Source organism: Heteronotia binoei, chromosome 6, assembly GCF_032191835.1.
Source record: "Heteronotia binoei isolate CCM8104 ecotype False Entrance Well chromosome 6, APGP_CSIRO_Hbin_v1, whole genome shotgun sequence".
In the NCBI taxonomy this organism is placed as follows: domain Eukaryota; kingdom Metazoa; phylum Chordata; class Lepidosauria; order Squamata; family Gekkonidae; genus Heteronotia; species Heteronotia binoei.
The window spans coordinates 127,108,454-127,122,621 of NC_083228.1; the positions used below are offsets into that span (position 1 = coordinate 127,108,454).

At 44.8% G+C, this 14,168-nt stretch overlaps 1 protein-coding gene across 1 annotated transcript in view; it reads left to right on the top strand.

Moving 5' to 3' along the window:
- NAALADL2 (N-acetylated alpha-linked acidic dipeptidase like 2) overlaps positions 1–14,168 on the top strand; it is a 937,215-nt gene that overhangs the window by 895,766 nt on the left and 27,281 nt on the right. The window contains exon 13 of the mRNA XM_060242532.1: positions 8,082–8,280. Coding sequence (XP_060098515.1) covers positions 8,082–8,280 — 199 coding nt within the window. The remainder of the gene's footprint in view (positions 1–8,081; positions 8,281–14,168) is intronic.

Consider the following 14,168-nt stretch of genomic DNA (forward strand, 5'->3'; position numbering starts at 1 on the left):
GTGTTAAAGCTGCAGTTCTGCAGTCCTAAGCTCTGCTCACGACCTGAGTTCGATCCCCGGCGGAAGCTGGGTTTTCAGATAGCCGGCTTGAGGTTGACTCAGCCTCCCATCCTTCCGAGGTCGGTAAAATGAGTACCCAGCTTACTGGGGGGAAAGTGTAGATGACTGGGGAAGGCAATGGCAAACCACCCCATAAAAAGTCTGCCGTGAAAACGTGAAAGCAATGTCCCCCCAGAATCGGAAACAACTGGTGCTTGCACAGGGGACCTTTCCTTTCCTTTCCAGCTGAGAACAGTTAAGCACACTATGGAACCTCTCTATCCTCTGACAGTCATATGATAGGATTCCTGCAGCCAGGGTTTTTTTTTTTTGTAGCAGGAACTCCTTTGCATTATATTCTCCACCCCCCGATGTAGCCAATCTTCCAAGAGCTTACAGTAGGCCCTGTAAGAAGAGCCTTGTGAGCTCTTGGAGGATTGGCTATATTGGGGGGGGGGGGTTGTAGCCTAATATGCAAAGGAGTTCCTGCTACAAAAAAAATTTCCTGCTTGCAGCAAATATGCTTATGGGGAAGGAGGCACGGCTGAATGGCAGAAGGCACACCCAGTCTCAGGCGCTTTCAGTGAAGCATATGAGGCAAAGTAAAAAGTGCCAAGAAATCATTGAAAATCTGGATGAGGGAGGCCGTGCTCCAGGTGGGACCCGGAGATCAACCAGGATTGTAATTGCTCTTGGCTGGGCTCTCAGAGGTGTCTTACTAAGCTTGTGAATCTCTGTGAGAGTGCAAGATGAAAGCTCAGTTTTACATTTAGCAAAACGATCCTTTTCAGCAAAAAAAAAAAGTCACGCTAAGGCAAAACCATAATTCGAATACGATCTTGTAAAATTTCAGTCGCAATACTGCTGCTGGGCAGGGTCACTGCACAGAAACTGTCCAGAACGAATGGCTCTTTGAAGGGCCACCTTGCTGGATTAAACCCAAGGCCTGTTTACAGGACTCCAACGGGCTGGCGTGATAAAGAGTTAACCAGGGCTTTTTTTGTAACAGGAACTCCTTTGACTATTAGGCCACACACCCCTGACATAGCCAATCCTCCAAGAGCTTACAGGGCTCTTCTTACAGGGCCTACTGTAAGCTCCAGGAGGATTAGCTACATCAGGGGTGTGTGGCCTAATAGGCAAAGGAGTTCCTGCTACAAACCCCCCCCCCCTGGAGTTAAGTACCTGTTGTCTGTGCCTAGCACTTCTACAGGTGGGACCTGGGGATTCCCCAGGATTTCTTTTTGAAATTTCAGAAAGGGCAGGATTAATATTTTGATATAATTAATTCATTTCAAGTGGGAACATTTTCAGAGACATTGTCCCCCTTTTTTTCCTATAAGGAAGTCAGCTAGGCTTTCTGGGGTAGCTGTTTTGTAACCCAGAGGTGCCAACCTTTCTCGGTCTCCATTATTTCCTACCACCATTCCTCCAGGTTTTTACAATTGAACCTTCATTCCATTGCTCTCAAAATAGGAGATAATCCAGCCCTCCTTCTCTGCTAGCTTCCCATAATTCTCTAAAACAATGAGGTCCCACTTCATGGATGCCCCTAGCTGGCATTCTTCCCACTGATGATACCAAGGGCCAGCCCAGAGCTGCTGCTACTAACAATCTAGCCAGGAAGAAGGAGGAGGAGGAGGAGAAGAGTTTTATACCCTGTTCTCAGAGCAGCTAACAATCATTTTCCCTTCTTCTCCCCACAACAGATACCCTGTGAGGTAGGTGGGGCAAAGAGCTCTGAGTGAGAAATCAAACCAGGTTCTCCAGATTAGAGTCCACCACTCTTAACCATCACACTACACTGGCTCTCACTGTCCTTAAATTTGGTCCTTGGATTTCCAGAGACGACTAATGGGTTAATTGGTTTAAAACGAAACCCACAAAGTAAATTTATCAAAATAGCATGAGCGTTCAAGTTCTCCAGAACACTTCATCACTTCATATTTGTTATTAACTGCACCACCACAAAAAAAAAAGGGGGGGGGAGAGATGCAGTGTTCCCTCTAAGCTGAGTTAGCGTGAGTTGGCTCACAATTTTTCTGAAGAAGAAGAAGATATTGGATTTATATCCTGCCCTCCACTCCGAAGAGTCTCAGAGCGGCTCACAATCTCCTTTACCTTCCTCCCCCACAACAGACACCCTGTGAGGTGGGTGGGTCTGGAGAGGGCTCTCACAGCAGCTGCCCTTTCAGGGACAACCTCTGCCAGAGCTATGGCTGACCCAAGGCCATGCTAGCAGGTGCAAGTGGAGGAGTGGGGAATCAAACCCGGTTCTCCCAGGTAAGAGTCCACACACTTAACCACTACACCAAACTGGCTTTTTTAGCCTCCAGCTCACACATTTTTATCTCAGCTAAGGGAAAATGGCCCTAGAGCAAACTAATTTATGCAGTAGCTCAGAACTTTAACGTTAGTAGCTCACAACTTTAATGCCAGTAGCTCACAAAGTAGAATTTTTGCTCACAAGCCTCCACAGCTTAGAAGGAACATTGAAAATATGTTTTAGGGCATTATGTGGCCTTCTCATGGCCTTTGGAGCCTGTCCTGGGGGGTGGGGAGGGGTTTGTAAAAACATCCAGGCTCATGAAAAGTTCTGGGGAACTTGAAAGCTAGCACTGTTTTGCATAGATTCAGGTGGATTGCCATGTTGGTCTGAAGCTCAGAACAAAGTCAGTCCACCAGGACCTTTAAGAACAACAAAGTTTTGCACATGCACACAAAAGTTTATACCCAGAATAAAACATGGCTGGTCTTAAAGGTGCCACTGGACTCAAACTTCCTTCTACTTTCTTCGTATAATTATGTTTGTGAATTTTTGATTTGGACCTGGAGCTCACTTTGAAGACAGCAGGGGATGATCAGCAGGGCAACAAGTACTCTCCAGAACCTGAACCTATGGATCACCTCCAGAGCTCACCTTGAAGATGGCTGATGGGGGCAATAAGAGGAAACAAGCAGCTCACAGACCTGTGTCTCTGCTGTCCAAATTCATCATTCGATTCCCTAGGTACCATCAGCTAGGCCCTGTGGCATTCACCTTGGACCAGCCAGCTGCTGCTCAGTGGGAAGCAACAAAATATCTTAAGCCATCTCCATGGGGCAGCTGTTTGCATCATCATTTTGTCATCTCGCTGCTTCCATTTTGTCCTTCTGGACTAGCCAAGGAGGAAGTTTCCAGCCAGGCATCAGACAGCGAATGGGACGGCATCACAGCATGGAGGCATTCTGAGGAAGCTAAAGCAGACTGAATGAATAAACAAGCATTTTCTTTTTTGCCAGGGCTGCCCTCCCCCAAAGTGTTTAAAGGGACCAGATTTTTTTTTTTAAAACCCTGCTGAAAATATCCATTTAAAATTGTGAGTAGACTTAGCTTAGCTGTAATCTTTTGATTGCAGCCAATGCCTGTTTCTGTTGCATTTATGGAGCTTAGAAAAATGTGGTCAAATTAATTTCAGTGTCATGTAAAACCATACCAAGTGAACAACATTTCAACCTCTTCCTTGCTTCCTATTCACATTCTTTTCTTCATTGGCAGTCACCCACCCATAAGAAGAAGACTGCAGATTTATAACCCACCCTTCTCTCTGACTCAGAGACTCAGAGTGGCTTACAATCTTCCATGTCTTCTCTCCCCGTAATAGGCACCCTGTGAGGTGGGTGGGGCTGATAGGGCTCTCACAGCTGCCTTTTCAAGGACAGCTCTGTGAGAGCTATAGCTAACCCAAGGCCATTCCAGCAGCTGTAAGTGAAGGAGTGGGGAATCAAACCCGGTTCTCCCAAATAAGATTCCACACACTTAACTACTACACCAAACTGGCTCCCAGGAAGAAAAACCCTCCCAGGAATTATGCACCATAAAACTGATTCCAGGAGACACTAACACAACTCAAAACCATCGGCATTAAATTCCTATTATCAACATTCAGAATGGCAGGAAATAGTCTTGTATATATTTATGTTTTATGTTTAATTCGCCCTCCCCGCCGAGGTCAAAGAGTGTCTTTTCCACCCATCCTACCCCCATTTTGTTATGTTCTGGTTGGTTGCTCGTGCTTATTAGCAAAAAGCAAAGAATCCTGAAAAAAGATTGGAGATGATTACAAGAAATGGTAATACGAAAATTAGACTTTTTTGGCTGGGTACAGATGGACAGCTCGGGGCGACATCCTCCTGGCTCAGCAAAAAAGCCGGACAGTGCGAGGTACCCCAGGGCAGTCAGACAGTGTGTGCCCCACTGCCGGAAGAGGGACAGGCTGTGTGAACTCTGGAGGAGGGGTCAGTCAACTCAAGTACATGAGAGGCGCTTCCCTGCACTCCTGGGTCATTCAGACAGCTGGGAAAGGCAACAGTGAAGCACTTTGGAGATTTGCTACCAATTAGTAAATGGTCGCTTTTTAAGGCAGCAGAGAGGCGCCAGAAGATGACATAAGGGCAGGAGCAAGGAGGGACCCAGATGTGCGTGTTTGAATGCACATTTTAAATCCAACTGTGGGGAGTTCCTCTGTTGGCCCAAATAGGCCATCTGTATTCAGCCCAAGTGTTTCAAAGGGTTTGTTTTGAGCAGGCCTTGGATTCAGCAGGAGCTCACAGGAGCACAGCTCCTGAACCTTTCTGAGGGTTCCCCCTCTTCCTCCCCATCTACCTTGTCCATTGAATAGTAGGTGCAGCTGCACAACAATCCCTGGATTGAGTTAGGCCTGCTTGGGCTGACTGGATCTCTAGTCAACCCAAGCAGGCCTCACACGCCCAGGGCTCTCCTTCCTTGCATTGGGTTGCTTTTGGCGGGGGGCGGTATATGCTAATGAACGCCACCACCTATTTTTCTACAAAATGACCCCTGGTTTTGAGGTTAGGTCATCTTTTGCTGCCATCACCTGGATGGCTCAGGCTAACCCAATCAAAGCTAGTCCAATCTCAGAAGATAAGCAAGGTTGGCCCATATTAGTACTTAGATGGGAGACCACCAAGGAAATTCAGGGTTGTTATAATAATAATAATAATAATAATAATAATAATAATAATAATAATAATAATAATAATAATAATAATAATAATAATCTTTTATTTATATCCCGCCCTCCCCGCCTAGGCAGGCTCAGGGCGGCTAACAAGACATGGTAAAACCATGATACAATAAAACAGTATATAATATAATTAATAATTTAAGCAGTAAAACCAATAAAACAGTATAACATTATGCTACAATCAAATTATGTATAAGATGGCTCGGTGTTATTGATATTATCAGGAGTTCCGTCTTAAAAAGCTAGCTGGAAGAGGGCAGTTTTGCAGGCCCTACGGAACTGGTTAAGATCCCTCAGGGCCCGCACCTCTTCCGGCAGTTGACTCCACCATTGGGGGGCCTTTGTAGAGAACGCCTGTTCTCTGGTAGTTTTAAATTTGGTTTCTTTTGGCCCAGGGATTTTGAGAAGATTTTTTGAGCTTGATCGCAGTGCTCTCTGGGGAACATATGGAGAGAGGCGGTCCCTAAGGTAGGCAGGTCCTCGACCATATAGGGCTTTAAAGGTAATGACCAGCACCTTGTAACGAACCCGGTAAACAATTGGCAGCCAGTGCAACTCCCGCAGCCCAGACTGCACATGTTCCCACCGAGGCAGTCCCAATAGCAGCCTGGCTGCTGCATTTTGCACTAGCTGCAGTTTCCGGGTTCGGTACATGGGCAGCCCCATGTAGAGGGCATTACAGTAGTCTAACCTCGAGGTTATACAGAGACAAGCAATCTCTTGCCTTGAAAATCCTTAAGGGTTACCATAAATTGGCTGTGATTTGACAGTGCTTTCCACCACCACCACCACCTTTTAGTGTTAAACTGCACTGACTCTTGAACAAACAAATAATGTCTAGATTCTGTAACCTGGCTGGGTAAGTTATTCAAACATGATTTGGAACCTATGATCTGCCTGCGTAGCAGGCTGTTTGACAATTATACTTTCCTTTCATTCTTCTCCTCCCACCCCAACTCTCCATAAATATATGCATTTCTACCAATTAAAAGTTTGTCTAGTTGGGAAAGCGTACCAGAATAGCGAAACAAACTTTGATGAAAACTCTGAAAGGGGAGGCCGATGGGTTTTCACTACATTAGTTGGATATTATTACATGTCTCAGTTGCAATTTTTGCTTCAACGGCTCTCTAATTTTGAGATTCTCAGCAGAGAGAGCCGGAGCAGGTTTATTTTAAGACTGTTTTGGAGTCTGCATTGCAGTCTGCAGAGAAAAAGAGAACCATGGAATGGCATCATAATGATCCAATTGTAGGACTTGAGGAAATACGGATTCAATGTTGATCTTCCAATGTCTGTCTATCTATGCAGGAATGATGTTTACAAGGAATTTTAACACCTGGTTGATAATGGGGAGCTTTGCATAATAGCAGCAATAAGACCTAGGAAATTATGGGAGGAATGGAGGCCTCTTAATTATCAGTTTGGAGACAAATTGCCCTTTTCATGTTTTTATGGCACCCTTGTGAGCAAAAGCCCCCTACTTTTCATACACATGGACATCATGGTCACCAGTACGGTTGCCAGGCCACCTGGAGATACAACTCACACACATCAGCCAAGAAATGTGGGGTTTTGTCTACCTGAATGTAAGGGACTTATGTGAGCATTAATAACGTTGCAGCAAGCACTCAGCGTGTCTGGAAGAGTGCTGACCAGGAAGCAAAGCAGGATGCTCACGTACACAATAGATGTCACCTGTGCATAAGGCAATCAAACTCACCCCAGGAGGGGAATTTGCCAGACTGCCTCAGACTTTGTTCATTGGAACCAAGACAAAAGATGGCACCAGCAGAGGAATAAAGAAGAGGAAGAACAGCATCATGCAGAGCCAAGCGTCTTTGTATAGATTGGGTGCCACCTTAGGTAGCAATTTGGCCATCTATTAACACCTTTTTGGTATGTTTAATAGTTTTCAGTTACCCCCACCCCAGGAATGTCACACATTCTTTCCTTTGATGGTCACCTTGGAGCCTCCCACTTTGGCCCTTTGTTGCCTGGAAGTCCAATCAGATAGCTAAGGCCAAGTCTGCTCATTGGTTAGCTATGAGCATCCAACCAGGGGTTGCCAATTAACTGGCTATTGGATACCGCATAAGTCCAGCCCTTATGGTCACTGCAGAGCCGCCCCTTTTTCTGAGGTCATGCACCAGCTGACCACCTGTCATCCACCTCTGGACCTCCCAGCCCCTTGGGGCTCAGGGGAAGCCTTATAACCTCTGACCCAACATTTTTACCTGTGTGCATCTAGCAGTACCCCAGTTCCGCTGTCTAGATCCATCCCCAATTCTAAACACAGTTTTGGGTCCATTTCCCCCGTCCTCTTTTGTCTCCATTGGAGTCTTCCTTGAAGACTACAACAGGTAAATATCACCCTGTGTGTCTACCCTTATGTTCCCCTATCTATCTATATTTCCTAGGACTGTATGTGTGATTTTATGAGTATTTTATCTGTATGGAAGTCTATACTTTTCCTAATAAATTGTAATTGGTTTTACTAAATTAGAGTCCCAAATATTTAAGCATTACTTTTCTGTACGTGTATTCTTGTATACATTGGTAAAAGATCCCTAGTGACCCAGGTGCCCACCTGATAATTCCCCAACCTCGTTTTGAGGGCATTTCGGCTTACACCCTCCCCTCGAATAGTTCAACGAACATGGTTCTCTTTCCTTTTTTATGCTCACAACAACCCAGTGATCCAGTTCTATGTCAAACTATGATGTTTTGGGCAATCAGTGTCTAGATTACAACTTTCTGGATGAACCTCTGTTTTCAGAAATGGTCAGCCGCTGAAGCACACTGCCTTGGACTCTATGTCCCATTGAGTGGCCATCCAGAAAAACTGGCTGGCCACTGTGTGAGACAGGATGCTGGTCTAGATGGACCACTGGTCTGATCCAGCAGGGCTCTTCTTATGCTCTTATTTGGAAGTAACCTACAAATTAGTGAGTTTATTGGTCAATGAGGCATAGGGATATTTTATAGATACTCTGTTTCTTCTATCACGACCAGGTGACCATGAAGATATGGAACAGTTGTTGACAATGGCCTATGCTCTGCGAGAAAGTGCACAGTTGTTCCAGTCAGATGAAATGCGTCCGGCTAACGACCCAAAAGAAAGAGCTCCCATGCGTGTCCGAATGCTAAATGACGTACTGCAGAATCTGGAGAAAAACTTCCTCGTTCAACAAGTTCCTCCAGGATTTTACAGGTAGGAAATGCTCACTCTGTTCCTCCAGGATTTTACAGGTAGGAAATGCTCACTCTGTTCTTTGTCCATTTACATCAACTATCTTATAATTTTTCTGGGTTAGACTCTCGTGTCTGTTTCACTAAGCTTGCACATCTCAGTGAGAGCGCAAGATAAAAGCTCCTTGTTACATTTAGCCAAACCATCCTTTCAGCAGGAAAAAAAAGGCACACTAAGGCAAAAGTCATGATTAGAATACAAGCTTGTAAAATTTTGGTCACAACACTGCCAGTTAAGGTTGCTGCACTGAAGCTGTCCAAAACTGAATAACTCTTTGAAGCGCAGCCTTGCTGGATCAGACCAAGGGTCTGTTTACGTGACTCTAACAAGGGCTAGCCTTTGCAAAACTCACAAGTGGGGCATGATAGATGCAAGTTTGGGCTGTATTAACAGAAGTATAGTGTCCAGATCATGTGAAGTGATAGTATCTCTTTCCTCTGCTCTGTTAAGACCTCACCTGGAGTATTGTGTTCAGTTTTGGGCACCACATTTTAAGAAAGATATATCGACAAGCTGGAATGGGTCCAGAGGAGGGTGATGAAGATAGTGAGGGGTCTGAAGACCAAGTCCTATGAAGAAAGGTTGAAGGAACTGGGTATATTTAGCCTGGAGAGGAGGCAGCTGAGAGGTGATATGATCACCATCTATGATCACCAAGTACCTGAAGGGCTGTCATATAGAAGATGGTGCAGAATTGTTTTCCATTGTCCCAGATGGCGGGAACAGAACCAATGAGTTGAAATTAAATCAGAAGAGTTTCTGACTCAACATTAGGAAGAACCTCCTGACAGAGCGGTTCCTCAGTGGAATAGGCTTCCTTGGGAGGTGGTGGGCTCTCCTTCCTTGGAGGTTTTTAAACAGATGCTAGATGGCCTCTGACAGCAATGCTGATCCTGTGAACTTAGGGGGAGGTATTTGTGAAGTTCCTGCATTGTGCAGGGGGTTGGACTAGATGACCCTGGGGGTCCCTTCCAACTCTATGATTCTAATCTGCTGTTTGTACCAGCACTCCTCAGCCAGAAGATACAGGTTCCTACAGCTTTAAATACCTTCACTTCTTTTGGAGGTGAAAAGTGCCATGAAGTCGCAGCCAACCTACATTGACCCTGCAGTGTTTTCAAGGCAAGAGACAAGGAAAGGAATGGGAGTAAGCAGTGAAACGGCCAAGTTTGCGGATGACACTAAATTGTTCAGGGTGGTGGTGAGAACCAGAGAGGATTGTGAGGAACTCCAAAGGGATCTGTTGAGGCTGGGTGAGTGGGCGTCAGCATGGCAGATGCGGTTCAATGTGGCCAAGTGCAAAGTAATGCACATTGGGGCCAAGAATCCCAGCTACAAATACAAGTTGATGGGGTGTGAACTGGCAGAGACTGACCAAGAGAGAGATCTTGGGGTCGTGGTAGATAACTCACTGAAAATGTCAAGACAGTGTGCGTTTGCAATAAAAAAGGCCAACGCCATGCTGGGAATTATTAGGAAGGGAATTGAAAACAAATCAGCCAGTATCATAATGCCCCTGTATAAATCGATGGTGCGGTCTCATTTGGAGTACTGTGTGCAGTTCTGGTCGCCGCACCTCAAAAAGGATATTATAGCATTGGAGAAAGTCCAGAAAAGGGCAACTAGAATGATTAAAGGGGCTGGAACACTTTCCCTATGAAGAAAGGTTGAAACGCTTGGGACTCTTTAGCTTGGAGAAACGTCGACTGCGGGGTGACATGATAGAGGTTTACAAGATAATGCATGGGATGGAGAAAGTAGAGACAGAAGTACTTTTCTCCCTTTCTCACAATACAAGAACTCATGGGCATTCAATGAAATTGCTGAGCAGACAGGTTAAAACGGATAAAAGTAAGTACTTCTTCACCCAAAGGGTGATTAACGTGTGGAATTCACTGCCACAGGAGGTGGTGGTGGTCACAAGCATAGCCACCTTCAAGAGGGGTTTAGATAAAAATATGGAGCAGAGGTCCATCAGTGGCTATTAGCCACAGTGTGTGTGTGTGTATATAAAATTTTTTTGCCACTGTGTGACACAGAGTGTTGGACTGGATGGGCCATTGGCCTGATCTAACATGGCTTCTCTTATGTTCTTAAGAAAAGGTCCCCTGTACGAGCACCAGTCGTTTCCGACTCTGGGGTGATGTTGCTTTCACAATGTTTTCACGGCAGACTTTTTATGGGGTGGTTTGCCATTGCCTTCCCCAGTCATCTACGCTTTCCCCCCAGCAAGCTGGGTACTCATTTTACTGACCTAAGAAGAATGGAAGGCTGAGTCAACCTCAAGCCGGCTTCCTGAAAACCCAGCTTCCACTGGGGATCAAACTCAGGTCATGAGCAGAGCTTAGGACTGCAGTACTGCAGCTTTAACACTCTACGCCCTGCTAATACTTATGCTCTGTTTCCTTTCTGTTCTAGCCTTACAGTTGGTTCCACAAACCTAATTCCTGTGGCATGGTTCTTTAAATGCCCCATCCTGTCAGTTGTATTTGATTTGCTCTGCATAATCCACATTGAGTCCTAGGGAGAAAAGCAGACTATAAGTGTATTAATCCAATTAATGAATTAAGCAGACAATAAATTGATCGATTAAATTAATAACATTATGTACAAAATGTGGCAACGTTAAGTGGAATAATAGAGAATTTGTAGCCACTTCAGAAACAAAAGCAAATAATCCTGGAAGAAATTGCAATTAGGAGCCTTCCGGAAGCACCCCTTGTTGCAAGAGGAGGGACGGTGGGGAGGGACGGTGGCTCAGTGGTAGAGCATCTGCTTGGGAAGCAGAAGGTCCCAGGTTCAATCCCCGGCATCTCCAAAAAAGGGTCCAGGCAAATAGGTGTGAAAAACCTCAGTTTGAGACCCTGGAGAGCCGCTGCCAGTCTGAGAAGACAATACTGACTTTGATGGACCAAGGTCTGATTCAGTAGAAGGCAGCTTCATATGTTCATATGTTCATTAATAAGAATCAGTCCTTTGACACTGCAGCAGAAAGATTTCAAATGTTAGGTGTTATTAATATTTCTACAAACCACAAAAAAAAAACCCCCCAAAGCAATCATTATTTCTGTGATGAATTTACAGAACCTCGGTGAATGGGCCAGCCATCCTGATGATGCGTACTGTACAATCCCCAGATTCTAATAAGAGCCGGTGATGCATTTTGTGTCTTTTGGATTGGGGTTCACATCTTTTGAAACCAATTTTTGATAAAACGAAGAAGAAAGCGGGGTAGGGGGGAGCCCTCTCTTCCACAGTGGAGACCTTGTTTTGCACTGTGTTTCAGCCTGAAGTGGAGATTTATGAGTGAGTTATAAACCTCTGAAATAGTGGTTTATAATGGAAATGCTGGCAGACCTTTAACTAAAGCAGCACAAACAGTTCCTGCAATAAATACTCAACTTCATCTGTAAACAGAAATTTAGGATGCAGTTTGCTGCCTTGACCTTCAGGCTCCAACTGTGTTTAGATCATTAAGATTCCATAAATACTATAATTTATGGCCTTCCAAAGGAAGAATATGTGCCCGCAATAAAGTGCATATTCTTCATGGGAGGGGGGAAAAAAGAAAAGATTGCTTCCTGGATATTCATTGGGAATTACATTCCCCAGCTTTGTCGCACTACTTGACCAAGCTATAGGTATCGTTTCTCAATCAGTTTTTGTCAGGTCAGCTGTCATCTTCTGTTTGCAGTATATTGGAATCCTACAGCTTTGATCCTTACAACTGAGAAATCTTTTAGAGAATGGCTATTGAAGCTGGATTTGCCATGACTGGGGGTGGGAGGTGGGGTTCTCTGTGCTTTCCTGGGGCTCAGGGATCTCCATTCCAACTTGTATCTGATGAAAGGAGCTTTGACTTCCCAACACTTATATCCTGGAAACCTTGTTGTTCATTACAGTGCTACTGGAGTCTAGTCTTGATCTTCTGCTGCATACCAATATGGTTACCCACATGAAAATTTCTCTCTCACACACACAGCACACACACAGTTTGGTGTAGTGGTCAAGTGTGCAGACTCTTATCTGGGAGAACCAGGTTTGATTCCCCACTCCTCCACTTGCCCCTGCTGGAATGGCCTTGGGTCAGCCATAGCTCTGGCAGAGGTTGTCCTTGAAAGGGCAGCTGCTGGGAGAGCCCTCTGAGCCTCACCCACTTCAAAGGGTGTCTGTTGTAGGGGAGGAAGATAAAGGAGATTGTAAGCTGCTCTGAGATTCGGAGTGGAGGGCAGGATATAAATCCATTTTTTTCTCCTCCTCCTCTCCGAACCACCCAAACTAACATGATTTTCTTCTTTGTCTTTAAAAGACTGCCTGTCCCACCTTGTCACAGAGATTTAATTTGGCTTTTTTAGCCCAGCCCTGGAACCTGAGCAGGACCGGATCTCGGAGGGGGGCGGAGGGGGGTGCTTGCCCTGGGCACTGACAGGGGGGGGGCGCCAAATTGGGTATGGAGTCCATTGTATTCTATGGGACCATAACATAGAATCGCCCATAAGGGGGCACCATTTTTTGATTTTGCCCCCCCTCAAAAAACATGTAGATCTGGTCCTGAACCTGAGGGAAGACTAAGGAGCCCTCTTGGGTTGAACTCTTTCAAATGGTGCTTGAGATCACGTAAAAGTCAACAGAACAAAAGTTTTTATTTAAAAGACAGAGGAAGGTCAGGTGCACTCAGGAATAGTTAACTTCAAGGCAAAAAGGAAATCAGTGGTTGCACATATTGAAATTATTTCTACAGGAAGATGGGAGTTATTGACTTTCACGATTATGTTATTATATTAATTTTATTACACAGGAAGATGAGAGTTATTGATGGGGTGCCTCTGTCATACCCATCTTTTTTTCCAGACTGAAAACTCCCAGATTTTTCAACCTTTCTTCATAGGAAAGGTGCTCTACCCCCTTGAACATCTTGTGTAATTTTTCCAGCTCAGCAATATCCATATTGAGATATGGTGGCCAAAACTGCAGTTTTCCAATTAATTCAGATCCCATCAACATGTGGACTAAGATTATTTTCTTAGTTATCGAGATCTTAATATCAATAGGCTTTCCCCGTGTTCTCCAAACACTGCAATACTTCTCAACAGAGTTTCCTGTTTCTCCTCTTATTTCCTTGAAGCTGGTACCTTTATCCAGTACCTCACTCCCTTCCTTTTAATCTCTAATTTCTGCAGTTTCCTTTCACAACAGACTGGGGACCTTCTCTTCCCAGAGATAACTCTCCCTGTTTAACTGGGCAGGGGGGTTTATTTCCCTAGAAGATATATCCCCTTTCCTTTGGCCTGAACGACCAGACCCACCTTTGCCAACTCAGTCTGGTACAGAGTGAGATCTTGGAGGTTCCAGGTTTCTTATCTATTTCAGCCATGATCCCACCATCCACCACAACCCTTTCCTTGAGATAACAACATGGATTTCCAGAATTCTTTGTTGAGAAGCTGCTGAAAGGAAGTGATCGGGCAGGAGAACTAGGGTTGCCAATCCCCAGTTGGATGTAACTTCAGAGATGTCTAAGACGTTCTGTACTGTACAAGTTTCCATTTTTAGCACTATTTACTGAAGTATTAAGAGACTTTGACACAAGCACTTTACTTTGAAACAAGTGCTTTATTGGAAGGTTGATATAGGCAATGTGGAGATATTTATGCATTGAATGAATTGTATTAAGTCTGGATTAATTGGTGATGAATATAACTAGTTGATCAATTAGTAATTTGACCACGGTATATGTATTGTACTTCTTCTAATCCCCAGTCTGTAGGCTCTCCCCTTGTTTCAGAGTTATCAGAAAGTAGCGGGGCGGGGAGGGAGTGTCTGCTGGACACTACATTATATCTGATGGA